Source organism: Solea solea, chromosome 11 (genome assembly GCF_958295425.1).
Source record: "Solea solea chromosome 11, fSolSol10.1, whole genome shotgun sequence".
Lineage (NCBI taxonomy): Eukaryota > Metazoa > Chordata > Actinopteri > Pleuronectiformes > Soleidae > Solea > Solea solea.
The window spans coordinates 22,300,699-22,322,791 of NC_081144.1; the positions used below are offsets into that span (position 1 = coordinate 22,300,699).

The 22,093-nt window shown below is 39.2% G+C and overlaps 1 protein-coding gene across 1 annotated transcript in view; it reads right to left on the minus strand.

The window, feature by feature from the left end:
• The window catches only part of LOC131468795 (poly(rC)-binding protein 4-like), a 56,733-nt gene extending 34,872 nt beyond the window's left edge, over positions 1–21,861 (minus strand). Inside the window, exons 1-3 of the mRNA XM_058643393.1 lie at positions 21,654–21,861; positions 224–411; positions 57–80 (exon numbers count right to left, since the gene is read on the minus strand). Of these exons, the coding sequence (XP_058499376.1) occupies positions 57–80; positions 224–331 (132 nt within the window). The 5' untranslated portion in view covers positions 332–411; positions 21,654–21,861. The remainder of the gene's footprint in view (positions 1–56; positions 81–223; positions 412–21,653) is intronic.
• Between the last annotated feature and the right edge of the window lie 232 nt (positions 21,862–22,093).

Consider the following 22,093-nt stretch of genomic DNA (forward strand, 5'->3'; position numbering starts at 1 on the left):
ATAACAAATTCTAATTCACATTTATAAATAGATAGATAGATAAAAGCACATCTCACCTTTCCTATGATGCTGCCAACCTCCTGAAATACAAAAGGAATTTACTTGTTTACAGTGTAAAATAGAAAAAAAATATATATACAAAATATACAATCATCTTAATTTAAATCATCAAAAGCCCAGAGTGATGCAGTCTGCAAAAACCCTGTGAGCATAAGTCTTGTACCTTTCCATGCATGAGCAGTCGTAACGTGAGGGTCACTCCCAAGCCCCCGTCCCCAAAGTCCTGCTCACAGTTCATAGTGATGTGGGAGTGGCATGCAGGTAGACGCATGAACAAGGCTCATTCGCTGGTCACACGAGTCAAACGAGGGCCAGCGCTGGTTCTCTGGCTCTTCAGTGTCCTTTAGTTCTCTGAGAGACACAGACACACACAAACACACACACACAGAAGAACACAAGAATGATGAAATAGGTGTACAAATAAATAAATCAAGTCCTAAATATGCAAATCAATGTTGACATAAACCACCATAGTTGGCAATTAACATGTAACACATGGATGCACACAGACACAGTAAAACCCCTTACAAACACACATTAATTTAGCACAATTATTTAAATGAACTTTATTGATTGATTTATTTGTACTGCTGTGTACAGTGCACTGCTACTGAGTTAGAGATGCGCTCATTTATATGCACAGTCCCTGGGCAAGAAAACAGAAAATGACACCAATAAATCAAATTATAATAATAATATAAAATAATAATAAATAAACACATTAATTCAAGTGTAAAACATCCCTAGTAAATATAACACAACTTGATATAACACCTCATAAGAAACGTACCATTAAAATCTGGATCCACACCATTCCACCTCTTAATTACTATTAAATATGAACACTCTACTTGTGTCTGAGATATATATATATATATATATATATATATATAATGGTGTCTGGTTTATATCTTGGGAATTAATCAAAAATGTCTTATCTCAAAATGTCAGAATGTTTCCACTAGACCAATTAACCGGTCTGGCCGATATTTGCCATTTTTAAATATTCTGTATCAGCCAATTATTAATAATCAGCCAATTCTTACACATTTTTTAGTCTGAACAACTTGAAAAATAAGTCACTAACTAAAACTTGATCTTTTCATGCAAAAGTTTATTTGGAAAAAGTCTGGTTGTCATTTCACGTACTTAGTATGATTAGTGCAGACACGCTCCTGTTTAAATTAGTGTTCAAATAAAAAATAAAGTGAAACTATTTTAATTTGGGAGAATTTCAAGATAATATAATTATATATATATATATAAATTATGTGCAATTATATTAGCAGCTGCAACTTCACCAATAAATGTTGCTCATTTTTACACACTATAACTTGAAAAATTTTTTTTTTTCATTATTATATTTTATCAGACGGAGAAAAAAAGAGATCTGTCCCCCACCCCATCCCCCCAAAAACAGAAAAAAATAAAACTTCTGCAACGGCTGCACAGATTTCCAAAGATCGACAAGTCGTAGAAAAGGCCATTTCCTTCAGCATCCATGTTTCACCCCCTCATTTAGATCTGCGTTCTTTCTCTGACCATGCCCCATCCTCCTCCACAAACCGTGGCTTTAACTCATGATTGTGTTTTGTTTTTCAGAAAGCTTATTCTCTGAGATCAAATCCTGCATGTTCAGATGCAGAGAGGACAAATAATTCATCTAATAAAAACGCTTTCATATCATCTAAAACATCTCAGGCGGCGTGTTGTAAACAAGTATTTCAGTGAGGACCTTCCTCATTAGTGAATCAGTGTAATTCTGTGTAAAAACAATATGTTACAAAGTCATCATGAAAAGCACCGCATGCAGAAAATGGACCATGAGCAGCAGCAGCAGTGTTAGCACTGTTGCATGTGATCAGAGCTGAGGGCCCTGACGTTCTGCAGGAGGCCGTCGATGACTAACACACAATCCATGTCTTCATTAACTGAAGAGCACTTCCTCTCAGTCACTGAGTCATTTATTTTAAATTGGACTACAAGGAAAAAAAAGAGGGGGAAAAAAATCCCTTAGAGACGAGCAATGCATGAGATTCATTCATTTTAAGTGGTTCTGGGCAGTTTTTAGATGATACCCATACATACTCAAAAATATGGTAACGAAACGAGGACATTTCTGTACCTGAAAGGTGCCAATGTGGAGAAAGTTCAATACTGTGCTTTAAGGTGCCACGAATGTACCTTTTGACTATCGGAGAAGCTAGAAAGTCAATTAAATCACAAGGAAGGGACAGATTTCACTACAAAGGGATTTGCGCACCTGGTCCTTTTTTAAAATGAAAAAAAGTCATTTACATCACTGCACATTTAAACTGTCAAAATATAATTATTTTGTGGACAATTACTGTTCATTTTGGTCTCTTTATGGAAAACACAACTGTACCCTTTCAGTTTATATACCATAGTATCATAATGGTATATGTACTGTGTGTCTTTAGATTACTAAATTGAACTTAAACTGGTACCAAAATGGACTTTGCACACAAAAGGCAGAGCCTTTTGTCTGGAGCAATACCACGGGAAATTGGGGGGGCAGTATAATAAAAATGTATAAAGGATGATAGAGAAAGATTTGAATAATACAAACAGACCCATTAGAGTTTGGTCGACTAAATTTGATTATATTTTGACTTGAATTAAAACATCCCTGGTGACTAAAATATGACTAGTTATAACTCAAACTAAATCATAATTTGCTGTCAAAATGAATACTGGAAATAACACTGTTCGTAAATAAATAAACACAGCTAAAAACGAGAGCACATGTTAAATACAGAGACTTAAATCTCTCCCATAAAAGCTGCTTAACATTCTCCTTAAACAGACGAAAGAGGTAGACAACTGTGAACGCTAAGAATACCTTTATAGCTGAAAGAACTTTTTCCAAGGCTGTGGTACAGAAAATGATGATTGGTTTGCTCTTGTTCCGTAACCATGGTGAGTCAGAACCAGTATCACATTAAACCTGAAGTATTCTTCTCTTTTTTTTTTTTATCTCCCAGCCCTAATTCAAAGTGACTCAAATTCATTCATGAGATTGAAATGTTGGCATTTTTCCTCCGGGAGCCAGGGAGAGGTTTTATCTGCTCCATCACAGTCAGCTGCGTGTGAGGAGACAGAGCAGAGTTAATACACGGACAGCAAATGAGAAGCATCTGTAATGATCCCAGAATAACTACATACTTGTCAGTTATGTGACATATAGCATGATTAATGCGTGTGTCACACAGCTGCTCACTGTCACAGCACAGTGTCTACAATCAGTTTAAAGACTCATTCACGTTTGCTCCCGGTTCATATTTCCTGATGTCTGACAGTGAGCAGAGATGAGGTTTATATGGTTTTGATGAAAAGGTGCAACCTGAGGAGCAGGACTCAGTTTTTCCTGATGCTATAAAGTACATTTGTTCAAACAGTGTCTGCTTTGATAATTATTCATTTTCAAAATGAATTCATACAACACAATATTTTCCCAAGCAATTGAATACTGGACCAAAACATTTTCTATTCTAATGTAAACTATTCAATATTGTAGAAAAACTGTAAGAGATGTGTTGGTTTAAAAATGTAACTTGGATTTTCCACAGACTGTTACAAGAGTCTTAAACTGCTCTGTGACTCAGTTTCTGATTATTATTTTTTTTAAATTAATCAACTGGGATTTTAATCCCACCGGCCACCAGTTGCTGACTACTGCAGTGCAGCCACAAGTGAGTGACCTAACTTGTTTACACAAAGACCAGACATAAAGAAAGATTGTACACGTTAGAAGCAGTATCTTTAAATTACATTTCATCCATTGCATGAGAAAATAGAATATGTTTGATTTGATCTCACGATAACAACAACACTTTACACTGAAAAAGTAAAAGTATATGTTATATAACAGTGTATGTGGTGTTTTTATGATCTGTTATTTTTGTTTTCTTGTTGTCTTTTCCACTTGTCTCATCATGTGATGATTCACTGATGCTCCCAAGTAGGGTTGCAAAAAACTTAATATAGTTGGTAGATAAAATATTCTAACATAATATTGGCTAAAACAATCAGTAAGGAATATTTTACTCAACATTGAATTGTATTTATCTGTCTCATTTTGTTTACCAAATGCACTTAAATAAATACATCAATAAAAAAGACAGTGGGACACTTATCTATGTACATATAAGTGTAGCATTTTATACACATATTTTGTCAAATTTGGCAACCACGCCCCCGCAACGCTTTGAATGGGGATTGCAGTAAACATTTGAAGGGCTAAATATAGCTATAATACATATTTTGTAAATATAATAAAATGTTTTGGTATATTTTGATGTTTGATGTCGGCACTACTTTTAAAACACTGAGCGTCTGACTCCATTGCCCCCCCCCCCCAGTTTTTGCAGACTAAGCTGTGAACCAGGGCGTGGCATCCCATCAACAAACCCCCGCTCTTTCCGTCATTTGTCAGAAGATGTATTTCTCTTCCTTTGACTCTGCTACAAATCCTGTCTTTGTGTGTGTGTGTGTGTGTGTGTGTGTGTGTGTGTGTGTGTGTGTGTGTGTTTTGTGGCTGTTTTTCCTCCGTGGCTCAGGTCCACACACCCTGTGTTGCTCTTGTCATCATTCTATTCTGGGTTATATACATGTGGACACCCTCATAATTAATATAAACATTCATATTATTGACTACTTTTTCTTTTCTACTTTATTTGGATGGCACTTTTAGTTGAAGCTATTTTCAGTAATTCTCTAAATTTATGCTGTTAAGTCTTGTTTAAATTGGTGTTGGACCTCCACAGACAACAGTGAACAAAGAAACGAGTCTGGATATAAACATAAAGTCAGCAAGATAACAAAATGTCTGTATAGTGCTTCCACCAAAAACACTTATTCTAAAACATTGTAACCTTTCATTTACACATCAGAGTTTTCACACCTCACATATCTATTAAGCTGCATTGAAGCAGGAAAGGAGAAGTGAGGCAGATGTGGGAAAATCCTTGTGTTTTATTTAGTGTTTGACACAGCTGACATGTGACTTCTTCCCCCCGTGTTGCTTTGTAATTAGACCATAAAACCTCCTCCAAGACTCTGGAAACCATGTGATTGTCTCTCTCTGGTCTCTCAGCTGCTTATAAAGACAAATCTGTTCGACCAGTTTTTTTTCCCTCAGACGCATTCATTGTATAATGTATGTAATAAAAGGCCATTGCCTGGGCCTATATTCATTACCCCATAATATGATAGATAATGTGATTGTAATTTAATTTGCAATAATACATATTTTTTAAGTCAATCTGTTCTCTCGTCTGTTCACAATGAGACCTTAGATATTTATATTTTTTTTATATAAGTATTTTATCATTTTTATTTCTACACGCAGACCAAATGCAACTGCAACTTTTATGAAAGCGCTAAATACACATTATTGTTTCGTCCTAGATCCAAAGGGAAAATGCTCGGTCTTTTTGTCTTCACTACTGTCGTGTGTGTACAGCAAAATGACAATAAACTTGATTTGGCCTTCTGTGATTTTGATTTCAAAATGATTCATCGTTCAGCCCTGGTGAGACTTCTATTGTAAAACAGAATTCCCTCTTTGATGACGTGACTAATGTATATGTTGTACTGTATGTATACAGTCTTTACAGACTGCGGCTTTCTAACCACTAACAATGAGTCAATCATCTCTGCCTCTTTCTTTGAATACGATCATGATTTTTAATGATGCTTTCCACATATTTGAGAGGGGGGGGGGGAGGGGAAACCCTTACACTGAAATCCTTTATTGTCCCGGATCATATTAAGCGCTCGCATTCAGTGACAACACAGTAACAAATTATTCTCTCCCTCTTTGACTCATCAAGGCCACTTGTTTCTCTGCCAAGTGCATTCCGCCCCGCCCACAGTGCCACTGTACACCAGCACTGTGCTGCACAACACACACACACACACACCACGCCTGACGTGTGTGTGCGTGCGTGTTCTATATAAATCTGCATGCTGTTTGCAGATTTGGCCCGCAATGTGAAGAGATCATGTTTTATCAATTGGTGTTATTTTATAAGATCCAGCTCATGCGAGACTCTTTGTGGGCGGGTTTATTTCTTTAGTCGAGTGCACAAGGCCGTCGCTGCTTCGCTGATTTATTCATGCACTGGATTATTTCAAAGACACATTCAAATGCTCGCTCGCGCACACACACATTTACACCCGTGTGTGTGTGTGTGTGTGTGCGCACGCTTGTTTAAAAGCTTGACTGCCTCTGTGTGTTTTGTCTTCCTTCCATGGCTGCATGTGACACAGTTTGACACGCCAAGCTGTCAAAAAGTGCTAGGAAGTGGAGCATCGTGTCATTTTTCTGCATTAAATTCTATCAGCGTTAGTCTTAAAAAAAAAAAAGGGAGGCTGCTCATGAGATTTATTTAAAGAACTGTCATTTAGAAGCTCCGCACAGTTTCCATAAATATCAGACAAAGAGGCCTGACTGGAGATAAACAAAAACTGGAACATTCGGTGTCAGCTCCAGACTCGGCGGCCACGTAATCATGACTTTAAGCCTGATCGATGCATATCGCTGAGCACATTTGTGCGACCCTTTGGCTAACTTCATTATGTTTGAGCACTGAGGGCCACGGCTAAAATGTTAGCACTTTATTGCATTAGGAGTTAATGGTTTGAGGGATCATTATGTGCTGCTCTGTGGGTTGATAACAAGGCATGTGCTCTGTGTTTGTATGAGGGTGGTGAGCCTCTAAACTCCTCATTTCCAGAATCTCAAGCAGCAGCGTTCCAGGATGAACAGAGCCTCCTCTGTTCTAAATTAGACCTGGTAACTCAGAGCAGAGAATTAATATGGTGCAGGCTGCAGGCTGCTAATACACCAGTCAGACCAGGAGGGAGATGGAGGCTCCATCCACTGTCCTGCTCATCTGTTACTCACTGCTAAACTTGCTCCTGCTCTGCTCCATTGTAGTCCATTGAGTGCAGGATGTGCACAACGTGAGTCATTGCCTGTATTCATCCTCATACTGAAATCCTAGCACACAAAACCAAGCGAGTCTCAGTCTGCTGTTAACCACTTTATATCAAAGTTGAAAAAGATGGAAGAATCACTGAGAACTGAGAGAACATTTGACTATTCATCATATTGTGTATATATTCTGAGGAAAATTCAATTCTCTTCTGTTTTTGACTGCTAGTCCATTTAATCAAATCTTTTTGTAATTTAGACTGAACATGTGTGCAGTCACAATCAAAGTAGATTATATAAAGTCGAGTTACTGTAAATCCTGCAGAAGTGAAGAAATTTACCACGGTCTTCAAATCCATCTCGTTACCTGCTCCTGTTAGCTCAACAGTCTGAACCCTGCATTATTTTCACTAGCTCTCATGCGCTGGAGGATAGAATATTTGAATATTCAACTAATAATACCGTTGAATATTCAAATAGAATTTTAGGTAGAAACGTGTACGTGTATTCGTTGAGACATTTGGGACGTATAATACAATTCAAAATGTAGATACATATGCAGCGCGTAACACATTCCCTTGTTTCCCCCTGACAACGTAACACAATTGCCGAGTCTCACATGTTGTCATCAATCTGTTAAAGTGACTGACTTCAGCACGAGTGTAACATCTATCGTTAACACAGAGGAGCCTCGTGCAGAGCGTGAGGATCCACCGATCTCCATCAGCTCTGCTGTTTGGGAACACTGTGGTTTCCCAGTTAACTACAGTAACAGAGGAGAAAAGCAACTCATTTGAAATGAGTAAACACGGAAAAACAGAGCGCAAATTCAGATAAACCTGACATTTAGGCTCTTTATTAAGTATTTGGATAAATCTCCCCTGTTATGGCTTCACCTTCATGTCAAATTAAGATACAAATATGCCTTGAAAATAGAATTAATCCGAGTGTAAACTGGGACTGTTAATCTAACGTCTAAATGTGACGTTGAAAATGTTTACAGTATTTTTTACATGCTGCACTATAATTGATCTTTATTCTATTTTACTTACTTTTTATTTATTTGGGAACCTTCACATTAACCTATGTTTTGTTTGTAATCGGGTTTCGCAATATTGAGAATTATGTTATAATTCTTACCATATTTCTCTCTGTACCAAAAATGTACCGAACCGTGACCCTAATCCTAATCTAACCCTATTAGATATTATATCAATATCAGTATTGTGACATGAGACAAGATCTTGTCTTTTGGATGTCGTCCTATTTTTTATTTTGCTTTTATTTAACCAGGTTAGTTCACTTATCTCTTTAAAACCTAGTCAAGAAAGCAGCAATATAGTCAGACAATAAATAATTACCCAAATAAAAAACACATTTGTGGTGACTTTGTGATATTTATTATACTGAAAAAAACTTGTGACGTACATGGACTAAATAAACTTTTACTTTTATCTCACTGTACATACAGTTCTGTGTGGTTCACAGTGCTTCACGGGTGACTGACATACAAATAAAAGTAATAGTAAGGAAACAATCAGCCAGAAATATGAATCAATAGATCAAATATCAAGATTTTTATTTAGCTTTTTTTTAACATAATATCAATCAGTATGTTGAATTTTGGGGAACTATTGGTCTGTCACAAATTGATTAAAATAAAACAATATAACACTTACTAATGAAAAGGAAATAACTGGTCCTTATGGGTAATATATTATAAAAAAAAATAATTCTCTATTCTATTATTATTATTTTTGACCAGACAAAGAGAAATACTATTACTAAGAGTCGTGTTATTACTATGAAGCGTACATCAAAGATTTCAAGGATAAAAGCATCCAGCATACATCCCTCGACATACACCAACAATGTTTTTGTTTGCCCTATTTTCATGAGACAAGAGAGACTGTCAAGATGAAAAGGACGTTGTACAACCTGCTCAGACTGGACATTATTCTGAGACAAACATGTCCCTGACACAGCCAATGGACAGACAGCTCAGTGCCAGCTTATGAAATGAAGAAAGGAATGAGGACATGGTCGGTCTCCATGATGAAAGCGGGAGACAGGATCCCCCTGTGCGAACACTGCCGAGACAGGTTTGCGATATTAAGTGTCACACACAGGCAGAGGGCAGAGGGTGTTCCTCAGGGCGGGTACACGGGCAACAAGTGAGAGGGTGTCAACGTGTGCACACGCGCCAAGTCAGGGTGAGAGAGGAGGGAGGGAGGGGGGGGGAGAGAGAGAGAGAGAGAGAGAGAGCATTCGCACATAGGCTGGCACTTCACAGACAGTCACATTCCCCAGGGTCTGTGTGCACCAAAACAAAAACCCACATACAGCTGCTGAGATGAAAGCAGGCAACAATTCACACACACACACACACACACTGTGGAAACACACACGAGTGGAGAGGCTTTGATCTGCTGTCACAGGGCCTTCTGCGGATATGTGTCACGGACAAACTCAAACGACTGCCGTGTCTCAGCACACGGATGACACAATGCGCGCGTGACGTCTGCTGACGCGAGATAAAGGAGGAAAAAAAGGATGACTTCTAAGTACGAGAATGAAACCCTCTAAGGCCACTCTCCTCCAAACTCAAACGAGACACTCGGAGAATTAAGACATCCACACAAGGACACACGAGGGTACACAGAGAGACATGTGTAAACAAAGCGCACACTGCCATTTGCAGTTTTCTGTCTACAGGTCTAACCTGTACACAAGAGAGCGTCACGGCGGTGGACGAGCTGACGCAGCTGTGACGGCTGCGTATTAACACCGCTCTCTGTGCGGAGGCTTCTCAAATTAAACGCACTCGAATGCGTGCGAGTGAAATATTTAAAGAGGGGCCGCGTGTTTGAATTAGCTGTAACCACATCACAGCCACGAGACACGCCGGCTCTCATCAGCGACGTTTGCTTTATGAGCCGCGCAGCAGAGGAATATTAGCACATGCTGAGAGAAGATGACATATACACACAACTCTTATACATTTACATTTGTGGGAAACATAAAAACCAAGTAGAATTCACGCTGAGGCTGTTTTCAGTTCACATAAAATGCAATATAGTATAGGATAAGTGATGAGTAGGGATGGCACGATACCACTTTGTTGCAATAGCAATATTGTTGCCTCACAGCAAGAAAAATCAGCAGTTTTGGATCGACTTTTTTTTCTTTTTAAAGGGCTAAAACATCATATATTCTTTTCTTAACTATTCAGTCTTGTACAAAAATGGCAAAAACTGAAGAGATGTGTTGGATTGAAAAAGTAAGTTGAACTGTTACTTGTGTCTTTAAACTGCTCGTTGACTCTTTTTTCACAATAAAAGCGCTCTGAATTCGGCATTTTTTTTTCATTTTTGTATCTATCAGGCCAGATATTAACTAACACTGACCAGTTTTTGACCCACGAGCTGTCAGTTACTGACCACTGCCCTTTAAATACATGATAATTCTAGCTATAGTGACTAACAATTGATCAACCAATTCTCTTCTGTCATAAGTGGGCTGTAGAGGCTGTGCCAGTATATGAGTTAAATAAATAAATACAAATAACAATTATGGTTATTTAGGGTAATTTCCTGGCCATTTGAATATTGCACATGTGACATATGGCAATGTCGAAGCATTTCAGTGATCAGAACTGTTCTATAATAGAGGCTACAAATCATGGGTGCATGAACAAGTGATACTTTTTTATTTTTCAGAAGGAACTACTGTAGGATTAAGACAGAGAGAAAAAGATGAGAGGGAATTTTAGATGAGCAACTCCTCTGAACAGTGGGGCAAGGAAAAAGATTCAGTTGAGGGAATCAAATATGCACAAATGAAGCATGGGCTTTACTTTAAACTTCCTCTCAGGAGCTCAGAAATGAAATGTAAAAGTCTTTCAGCTGTCGCTACAGTAAACTGGACTCCCCTGAAGTTTCTCTCTGTTAAGTTGTACAACCGGGATCTCAAACTCAAATGACCTGGGGGTCCACTGAGCATCTTGTCTGCTCAGTAATGGGCTGCTGAAGTAGAACAAAGTCAAACTTTTTGAGAAAGAGCAACTGTTCATTCCGTAGAGGTGGGCCTTATGAGCTCAAAATTACCACAACTTTGTCACGGTTTGTGATATATTTCACACCATTTCAAAGCAAAAGTGTTGGGAGTGTTATAGTGCACATTAAACATGTATTCGTGATGCAAACTAAACACACAGTGCTTAAAAACGCAGCTCATCTGTTTCCTCAGCTCCATGTGGCACTCTGCCGGAAACAAGCCTCACCAGATTTTCATTCGAAATTCAATAAATCAATAGATTGTGATTGATTAATGCAAGACACATGGATGAATCCCACCCACCCTGATCCACCAAGAACAGAATGATAAACCACTTCACTAACAATAAGAAGATGAACTGAGTCTATATACACTCGCTGGCCACATTATTAGGTACACATGTTAAACTAGTTGGTAACATAAATATCTAAACAGCCAATCATGTTGCATTTAACCCATTTAAGGATGTAGATTAGGGATGGTCATATATTTGATTATTTGATGACAAAAGTTGATACTACTCATAATTCTATTAAAAAAAATAAATGGACTTGTGTCACAGGGCGGCAGAAGTGACGTTTCTTGAATACATCTTGATGAAATGATCACATTTACCAGGGGCTTTGAATGCAACTCTTTAGCTGCAACTCGTAGCTCAACATGCTGTGAAGCCTGCGTTATTTTCACCATCAAATATTCTAATAGCTCTTTTGCCCGTCCCTACTAGACATGAGAAAGATGAGCTAATGAAGCATCAGTACGAGAATTGGTCTGAGTATTTCAGAAAGTGCTCCTTTAATGGGATTGGGGGAACCATGTCTAGAGTTTAGACAGAAAAAGAGAGAAAATATGTGGTCAGCTGCAGTTCTCTGGGAAACAAATTGCCTTGTCGATCCCAGAGGTCAGAGGAAAATGACCAGACTGGTTCATGACGATCGAAAGACAGCAGTAACTCAAATAACCCCTCGTTACAACCAAGGTCTGAAATAGACCGTCTCAGAATGTCCAACCTTGAAGCAGATGGGCAACAGCAGCAGAACACCATGAGCCACTTCTTCAATCTCATTAGGTGTACCTAATAAAGTGGTCAGAGAGTAGCTCTATTACTATTTTTGTTAGATGCACTTCCACAATCTCCTGACTGAGATGACAGAGAGAGAGATTACGACAGAGGAGGAGGCTTTCGCTGTGAAACAGGAGAGGCTTGAAATTAAAGAGTGGTGTTTCATCTCTCAGCATGTCAGTCTCAGCTGTGACACATATAATGGGAGGGGTCAGCCCTCAGCCCTCAGCGTGGAGGAGCCTGTCCTCTCCTCTCCACCCGCGGCTTCTTGTGGTGTTAAAGCATAACTGTGTCGGCCGTGTGGCGTGAGTCGCCTGTCAACCTCAAGGCCCCAGAGAAGGATATCAGATCCTGGGGCTGTTGGAGTTCTTCCTGCACCAGAGAGGAGGCCAAGTCTGCTGCAGCCGCTGCATCTAAATGTGCAGGCCTGATAGGATTAGTCTCAGGCAGTGCCTTTTTTTTCTTTCTTTTTTTTTTAAGTCCATACTCTGGAGCGCTATGTAAAAGGGTGAATAAAACTACTGCGTAAACAAATCTGCCGAAAGTTTGCAATGAGAGTTTCTAATTCGAAGAGCTGTGACAAACGTCGCTAAGCATCTGCAAAGACTGTGTGGGTTTTCTGGCTGACAGGGGGAGTTTAGAGCACATCAAGTTGCTCAGTAAATGTGCTTATAGCAACTTTAAAACACACATATATGTCTATATATATGTATACATATATATATATATATATATATGTATATATATATACATATATACATATATATATATATATATATATATATATATATATATACACACATATATATGTAAACAAGATCAGAAATTAACATTGTAGATTTTATCCCTGGCGTTACACCAACTGCTCTCATCAAAAAAACTCATGCAGACACAAATAATTTACAAATACCACGCCAGAGAAACAGAAACCTTTGCAAATTCTGTCATACCTCAGAGTGACGATCAATACATCACCCTGTGTGCGTGTAAGCCGCTTAGACACTGATCACTGTCCCTGGCTGAGTCTGAGTAATAAAAAGTGAATTCAACTGCTAATGAGGAGCAGCATAATAATAGCAGGTCTATCCTAAGCCACCAGTCACACTGGAGCAGAACTCCACTCTAGTAATGAACACTCAAACTACCCCAATTCTGCAACAGCTAGAGATAATTTTCGACCATTTATACACTATTCAACATATTGTTTTAATAATGGGTGTATATACAAATCTAAAAATAAATAGATTTGTAATTTGTAATGAAAAAATGCTGCTGCTACCAGCCTACAAAATGGCCGCCCAGTCAATTACCCTTTATTACATTATTTTTTTAAATAATTAAATTCAACATTAAATTGTAAATAAGCTTGTCTAGGGTTTAAAAACAGTTGTAGGGATGGAACGATACCATTTTTCTGCGTCTGATACAGATATCACAAACTTGATACAGATACAGTCATTTTAAATTCATGAACTATGAAGCTGTTAAGGACAAGTTTGTGCCGAGTCATTTCAAAGACGTGTTTCTCCAACTGTGTAACAAATAAACTGCCAATCCATGACTCAGCTGAAATGCTTTTGCTGAATTGTATTTAATTTTAAAGTCTGTGCATAGCGAAGTATGCGATATATGGGATTTCTTGTATCGTATTTCACATTTACATCTGATATCTGATCCAGTGATTTTGACCAGTATCGGACAGATACCGTTTCCCATTATTATTATTATTGATTTAAATTTTTTTATTCTATTTTATATTTATGTCTGTTTCTGTTATTTATGGATTCATTCATTGCATCATCGTCCTTCTTTTTTTGTGAACTATATATCAAAACAAACACTTTACAATTTTCTGTTTTTTTAAAGTGGAAATCAATAATGCAGATAAAAACAGGCGAATGGAAACACACCTATATGAACAGCCCCTGGCTAAGAGGAAAGGAATTGGGCTTGTAACTGGAGGGTTGCTGGGATGGGTGCCGGGTGCCAGGGTGCCCCCATTGCTCCCCCTGCACACTGCTGCTGGCCCCAGTGTGTGTGCTCCTCTGAATGAGGATGAGTTAAATGCAGAGGTCAACTTCACCATCACTAATTAGTGTGTGCAGAAATAATTGCTCCTAATTCTAATTCTATACGTGCCAATCCTAACCACTCCAAATACATAAAAACACAAGATGTTCATATGAAACATTGCCAAAATGTTACATGCCAGCATTTTCTTTCTTTTTAGAATGTAATATAAAATTGTTTTTTCTGGGAAATTAAGCAGTGAAAGATTTGAAAAAAAGAGTCATATGATTTAGGTCAATTAACCCCTGGTAAATTGTTGTGGGAATAATACACAACTCCTTATATGGACATCCCCCAAAATAGTCCGTTTTTCTTCTGTTTTTGTTCATAAAAACAAGCCAATCGAACTTGTGATGTGATGTATTTCCAAATTTCACAAATTCAATTTGCTTTTAAAATAATGTGATACTTTTTCTCAGGTGTGTTTATATGATTATAAGACGCTCTATATTGCACATTCTTATAGCCTCTGTGTGTACATGTTTTAACATAGTGATAGGAAAAAAGTGGTTAATTGACTGATCATCTCAGCTCAGTCACAAACAAAAGTTTGTTTTTTTCACATCAGAGACGTCATATACATATATGTATATATATATATATATATATATATATATATATATATATATATGTATATTTTGACATCTCCAGAGTGTTTATCCTTTTTTTGACATTTGCCTCCCCTTGACTTACAATAGCATGCTCCTTATTATTATGGAGCTTCTATTAGGGACCATACATCATCCTGAATGTTTTTTTTGGCATGGTGTGGAACACTCTTTGGCAGGGTATTAACGCCAGCTTTTATCCCATTCCTCTCGCTGGATGAAGGTCACTCTCTATCTGCAAAATGACTTTCCTCTCCTCTCTTTCATCCCTGCTTTTCCTCCCATCCTCCACACCAGGACATGAGTCAGAGAATCTGACACCTCGGAGGAAAGAGGAGGAGAGGAGAGCGGCGAGAGATGGGAGGCAAATGGAGAGAGAAAGAGGGATAGATGGGAGTCAGAGAAGAGCTCAGCGACATCACTGAGGCACGAGTAACCTGAGAAGATGTGAACTGGAAGACGAGGTGCAAGGGGGAAGGAAAAAAAATGGTGATTCAATTCATGAGAGCACAGATGCTGCGGGAGACTTTGCACTGATTTACTGTGCGTTATCCTTCATGCTGGATATACAGCGTGGCTGCAAAGTCGTATACCATGTGCAGCGGTGAAGCTGTTTGGTATCCAGCAGCACCAGGCACGTTGGGCTGAAGCTACATATTACATAAGCCCCACAACAAACTGAACACAAACCAAAAATAGTGCAGTCGCTGTTAAATATTTCAGGCACTCAGCAGCTGAAGGGGGTGGGGTAAAAAGCATCACTCCTCCTCCATCACAATGCACACACACACACACACACACAGTCGCAGATGGCCAATTGTAAGAAAAAGCTCCATTCCATTTAGTGCACCGTAGAACAAAGTGGATTACTGTCACTAAGGCAGTCTTTTAGTTTCCTCTCCTGATGTACAGCACTTACTCACCGGATGTCAGGGAATAGAGATGCATTTGAAATCGCCTAAGCATCGTCTTCATAGGGACGGGCAAAATATTTAATCAACTTTTCTGCAGCTTCATTCAAACAAAACTCTCCTCACTTCTCACTTCCATGACTAATCCACCAAAGAAGCCCATCTACATACAGGCATATACAGGCTAACACCATTTAAAGGTACAGTATGTAGATTCTTTTTTTTTTTGCCAATTCCATAATAATTTTTAGATTATTATCAGATTTTTTCAGCTTCTTGAATGTAAATATTTTCTGCTTTCTTTGCTCCTTAAAACAAAGGAATCATTCAAACTGAATCATGACATTTGAGAACATCATCATTTGCAGGTTTGAGAAACACTGATTAACATTTTTCCAACATTTAATGGACCAAGTGAAAGATTAATCGATCATGAAAGTAACCGTTAGTTGCGGCCCTAATGATATCTCAGCATAACAGAAATTAGGGATGCACGACATCAGTATCGGCTGATATTGGCTTTAAAATGCATCATTGGATATCAGCAAACATAAAGATCCCCCCATACGACTAATGACTCATACAGCGACTAGTTTAAAATGTTCATTTATTTTGCATGTACATGAATATGTAAAATATTGTGTTAATTTCACTACAGAAGAGACTAAATTGATTGGCGAATACCTCATTGAAAAGAAGTGATTGGGGCTAATGATGTCCCATCACAGGAGACTATGACCAAACACAGGGCAGTTCAGAGAGAGTGGGTGCCCCTATTGGCTGTCACACTACAACTAATCATCATACAGGTCACTCTAGTGGAATTATTGCTACTTCAGGTTGAAAAGAATCCTAAAGCACAATGGAGTTGGTCAATACAATTAAATGTGTGTCAATAACAGAAGAGTTTCAGCGACGGAGTCACAAGTCATCTGATGCATATGAAATGAGCCCATCTGTCACTGCTGATCTGTTGAGAGGAGCTCAGGAAACCGAGCTGTGACCCCCAAACCCAGCGATCCATCTCAGTGCCGCTTTAACTTCTATTTAACTCTGATTTAATGGTTACAAGAGTTTGTGGCTGTGAGTGACAATAAGCATGTGCAGTGGACCATCAATCACTTTCAATCTAGATTCCTTTCACTTTCTCGGAGAGAGTAGCTCCCCACACTGCGAACAACAGCAGAAATAAGATGAGACATAAGACTCAGTGGCAAGTTTTGTCACTCCTAATCTGATAATATTGAGTTGAGTGAACGCAGCCGAATCTGCCAGTGATTTGCTTCCACTCTGCAGACGCATTTTTTTCCCCTCCCTGGCACACTAGAAGCTTCTGATTGGTTGGTCTGATTGGTTGTTACTTCAACCTTTCCATACAGTTAGCCAAGTTAGTTAAGACATTAAAGAAAAGATGGTCTACACTCATTTTCCAGCTTTATTTTCAAATTATTATTATTTTATACGCAGATGATACAATCATCTTTACAATTAATGGAACTTTTCCATTATATAGTTCTAGCTCTACTCGGTTTGGTATCAGGAAAATCGTTTTTCCATTATTATAATACTAAACTCGACGTGGGCGGGGTCGTCGTGACGCCGATTTAAACGCAACACAAACACATAAATCGCTGAGATTTTAGACATTTCCTTGCTGAATGTTGGGAATTACATTAGTGCATGTTTTCAGGTCAAGTCTTTTAAACTGATCTACAGTTTGGCATCGTTCGCTCATGACTCTTCCAGTGACGACACTCTCTGACAAATCCTCGCCAGAGCTGGTACCAAAAAGTAACAGGTACCAGGTACAATCACTGATGGAAAAGCAAAAGTAGAGTCAAACTGAGCCGAGTCGTGCAAGAACTGTCTAGTGGAAAAGCACCATTAGTCTTTCAAATACAGCTATTTGAGTGAATCTGTTGAAAAATGACCAGCTCTTTTTTCACTTCACTGGCATGTCATGTGTTTTCCTGTTTTTTCCTGTACTGTGCCGCCCTTCTGTATGTTGTACTTAGCAAACACCTACCTTTGTCTCTGGGGGCGCTCTTTACAGTGTAGACAGCATGAAAGCTGCTCTTTCATGGAAATGTCTGAACTAAATAAATCACGCTCATGAGACTCTCTGTGAGACACAACAACAGAGTCATGAGGCCTGTTGGGTCGATCCCCAGAGCTCTACACAGTGTTGTCTTTTCATCGCAGGGACGGCCTGCGGCCATGTCAACCACTGGGTCAGTCTGTAAGAGCAGCAGGGAGGGTCACACTGTTTTAGAAGAAAGCCTCGCTTCATAGCAGAGCGAGGAAGGACTTTACAAAAACTGTTTATTTGCATAGTATTCATGTGATTTTTGCCTCATAACATCATTTCTTGCACAGCTTCAGCCTACACTGTGGTTAAATATACGGATAATAAAGACACAACAAAGACAAGCGGGAAGGTACACGACTCAAACCTCGAGGGTGTGCAGTTATAAGATAACGACAAGTGCAGGTTAATTGCTCAAAAGCAGGTTAATTGCTATAGGGGATTATCTCGAATATTGGAGAGGAAATTAATTTGTTTCCCAACAAGCTCCAGTGACAACATCATCTAAATGAATGACTGCGTAATGATGCTGATACTGAGGGAAGAGTCTAAAAGCACTGTTGGTTTCCTGAAACACTTAAAGCTCTGGTCTGCAAGTTTGGAACAGTGATTTTTATTATCTTATTATCCTAAGATATTGGTATCAGCAGATATTGGCTTTAAAATGTAAATATGACTAATAACTATAGCAGTTGGCTAAATAAGCTGCTACCTCCTTGACTTCTATGCTGGCGCCCTCTACAACTATTGCTTCTTTTATGTTTATGTATTTTGCTGAATGAGGGAAATTTAGATCTACATCTGCTGCGACGTGAGTATGAAAGATATCATGTTAATTTCACTTCACTTGAAGAGACTACACAAGCTCTGCATTTGGGCACAGGAAAAAAAAAAAATATATATCAGTATCGGTATTGATTATCTGCCCAAGCACTCCCAATATATTGGAATATCAGATATCTGCAAAAAGTCCAATAAATGAAACCTGATACACACATCCCCCTCTCATTCAGCCTGTGTACAAAAATGGATATTGTCTTCCGGTTGCAAAGATCTGCCAGTTGACAGGCACTCTCTCACAGTTTTAATGATTTCTTTGTTACATGGAGCAAAGAAAACAGAAAATATTCAAGTTTAAGAAGCTGAAAAATGTGACAATTGTGTTACTTATTTAAAAAAAAAACACTCAAAATGTCAAAATGAATCGATGATCAAAATAGTTGACAATTAATTTAGTAATTGCTTATTAATCAATTCATTGAATCATTGTTTCAGCCAGGTTGGAGTATGACTGAGAAAACAAGGAAGTGTCCAAAAAATATGTTAAGCACACAAATGCTCCCTCCCCCCGTCAGGTCTGATAGTATTGCTTGACAGAGGCTGTTTTCTGGCGAATGACGCGTCACACAAACACAGTTCTGTTCACAGAGACCAAACAGAGGCAGAAGAATAACATCAACAACAACACCAGGAGTTACATACTGCAGCTTTTATCACAAGTGTGATGTTGGCATGATTTTAAAAACAATCAAGAGGATAGAGTAATAATCGGCACAGCATAATTTGTCGGTGGAAACAACTGTGCTCGTATGTGTTGTTAAAATCTTAATTATCTTCGAGGAGTTCTACTTTTTTTTTTTCTTCCCTTCCTCATCAGTTAAACGGCGATTGAGCTTCTACAGTTTCTCTCTGAAGCTGCTGCTGCAACGAGCTGCTCCGTGCCCATTTTTCTGTCTGCAACGGCAGCATCTTAGTAGATGAGAGGGATTATTGGCAGCTTGCAGATGTTGGAGCAGCACGTGTCAGGTCTGGCTTCTGTTATTTATGAAGCCTCTCAGCTCCAGCCCCTCAGTCTGCAGCAGGGATGCAGGTGGGGTTTCATTATTGAAGATGCTCTTCCACTTCTTATTAGATCTCAGACTCTCAGAGTGCATTAAGGAATTGCATTTGGACAGAGAGTCAGCAAAGCATGATGGTCTGTTATTGTGCCCCCTCGAGTCCCACTACACGGGATATGTGTGTGCCTCTCAAATCAGCCAAATTGCATGTCCTATTCCCCCTTTTTCCTTTTCGAGAACAAAGTGTGTGTTTACATTCAGGCTGACATGCACACAAGGAGAGGGAGAGAGAGAGATAGAATGACGTTTATTCCTTATTATATCATTTGTGTTTCTGGAGATTAATCTAAAGCTTCAAACATAATAATATATAATAAAAACACAGCCAAATAAGGTCTCCCCACAATCAGGTTACAGCTGTGATAAACAATTTTGTCCCATTTCTTCTCTTTTTTTTTTTTTTCATGTTTGTGCAGATGCAGGATACACAAGCATCTCCAGGCAGCAGGGACTGTAACGTCCTTAATCAATCTGCATGCTCCACTCTCTGATGTCTTCTTCTTCTTCTTCTTTTAATGTATCGATTGTGTTGTGCTCGAGAATCTGGGGATGATCAGTCTCTTGAATTTCATGAGGGCTTGTTGATCCACGACGTGGAGCTGAGTGGTGATACGGCTTATAAATAATATATATGAATATTTTTAGGCTGCGTCCCGGTATATACAAGATATATAGCTCTTTCTCTGAGCTCGGGTTAAGTTTTTTCTTTTGGAGGCTTGTGATTCTGAGAGGATGTAAAATCCACCCATAAAAACACAGTCATTTCTATACACTAGTTTGTTCTGACCTGTATTATAAACTAAAGATACAGTTGTGTCCTTTATTTTTAATGTTTGTGTGTTAGAATCAACGAAATTGCATATAAATGGCTAAAAATCAGGCTAAAAAAAATTTGTTTTCTTATGTACTTTTATGTCGTTTATTTTACATAATTTGCTGTCATATATATTGAATGAATATCCATTCACGATATATTCTCATAAAGTGGCTACAATGTTGATATATTAGTTACCAGTTATTACAATCTGAGGGAAAGATCAAGACATTGAATCACTAATTTCACACTATAATGTAAATAGATCTGTGTATAATGTCCCCTTGTTCAGGGCTGCCGGCTGTGAATTGTGTCAAGTAAACAAATAATCTGGGGGAAGATTCTTACATTAAACAAACAAATAAGACAACGCACGCATGATCTGCACTGACCCGGGGTTTTCATTTGGGTCAGCTCATCAGGACAGTTAACCCCGCCCCCCCCCCCCCCCCCCCCCCCCCCCATCCACCACTGTACAACTAATGCAATTAGGCATCATGGTGAATAATGGTGCTGTCACATGCACTCGCTGCCTCAGCACCAAGCAGGCGCCCACAGTATCTTGTTTTGAGAATGATCCTTGTGTTGGTCAGGGTTGGCCCTGGCCAGAGGGGTCCACTTTCATTATCATAAAAGCATCCACACACACACACACACAGAGAGAGACACACACAGAGACCAATTGTCTTCCCCTCTCTCTCATTGTGTCCTCTGCTCTTCTCCTTTGGACACTTTTGTGCCATATGCTCGATTTAACACCTCAATCACTTCATGGCTTCATTAGTTCAGCGCCCCCCCCCCCCCATCACATACAGTACTCTTATCCACACTCATGTCATGAGAGTCAAGTCACAAGTCACACATCACTGTGGGGCAGTTAAGGATTTTAATAAAGGTTTCTCTCATTCTTTGCTTCTTTTTTTATAAAAAAAAGGACAAAACTAACAAAAATGTCTCTGTCTTTATAATCCGTCTGATCTGAGTATACGTCTGAATTTCTATCTGAATTTTTATCATTTGTGGAGAAACGTTTGTTTTCAAGTTGGAGAATTGGGAACATGCTGTCCACACAAAACAAACAAATAAATAAATAAATAAATAAGTCAATCAAACGTGAGCCACTCACCAGTTCGTAAGGTCGCAGGCTGCAGTTCGCACTAAAGTATCCCCATGTATGTGTGCGTGTGACCGGGCTTTGCATCCATATAGAGTGTAATGACGCGGACGACGGAGTGCGGACTGTCCTCGCGGTGTGTCAGCAGAGCGGAGTGCAGGGCGCCTGTGCGCTGAGGAGGGGAGAGAGACACAGTGAGAGAGAGAGAGAGAGAGAGAGAGAGAGAGAGGGGGGGGGGGAGGGAGGAGAGAGAGATGCAGGCAGTCAGCGACCACCCCGATCATCCTGTTATCACCACGAACAGAGACAACCGAGTGCCTTGTGGGTAAAACAGAAATGCCCCCCCCCCCCCCCGCCCGGTTGTGAAGTGATCCCCTTCCAGGATTTTGGTGGAGCGCAGGCAGCGCGCGGCGCGCGTCGCACCCCGGGTCCGCACATCCACAGTCTCCACC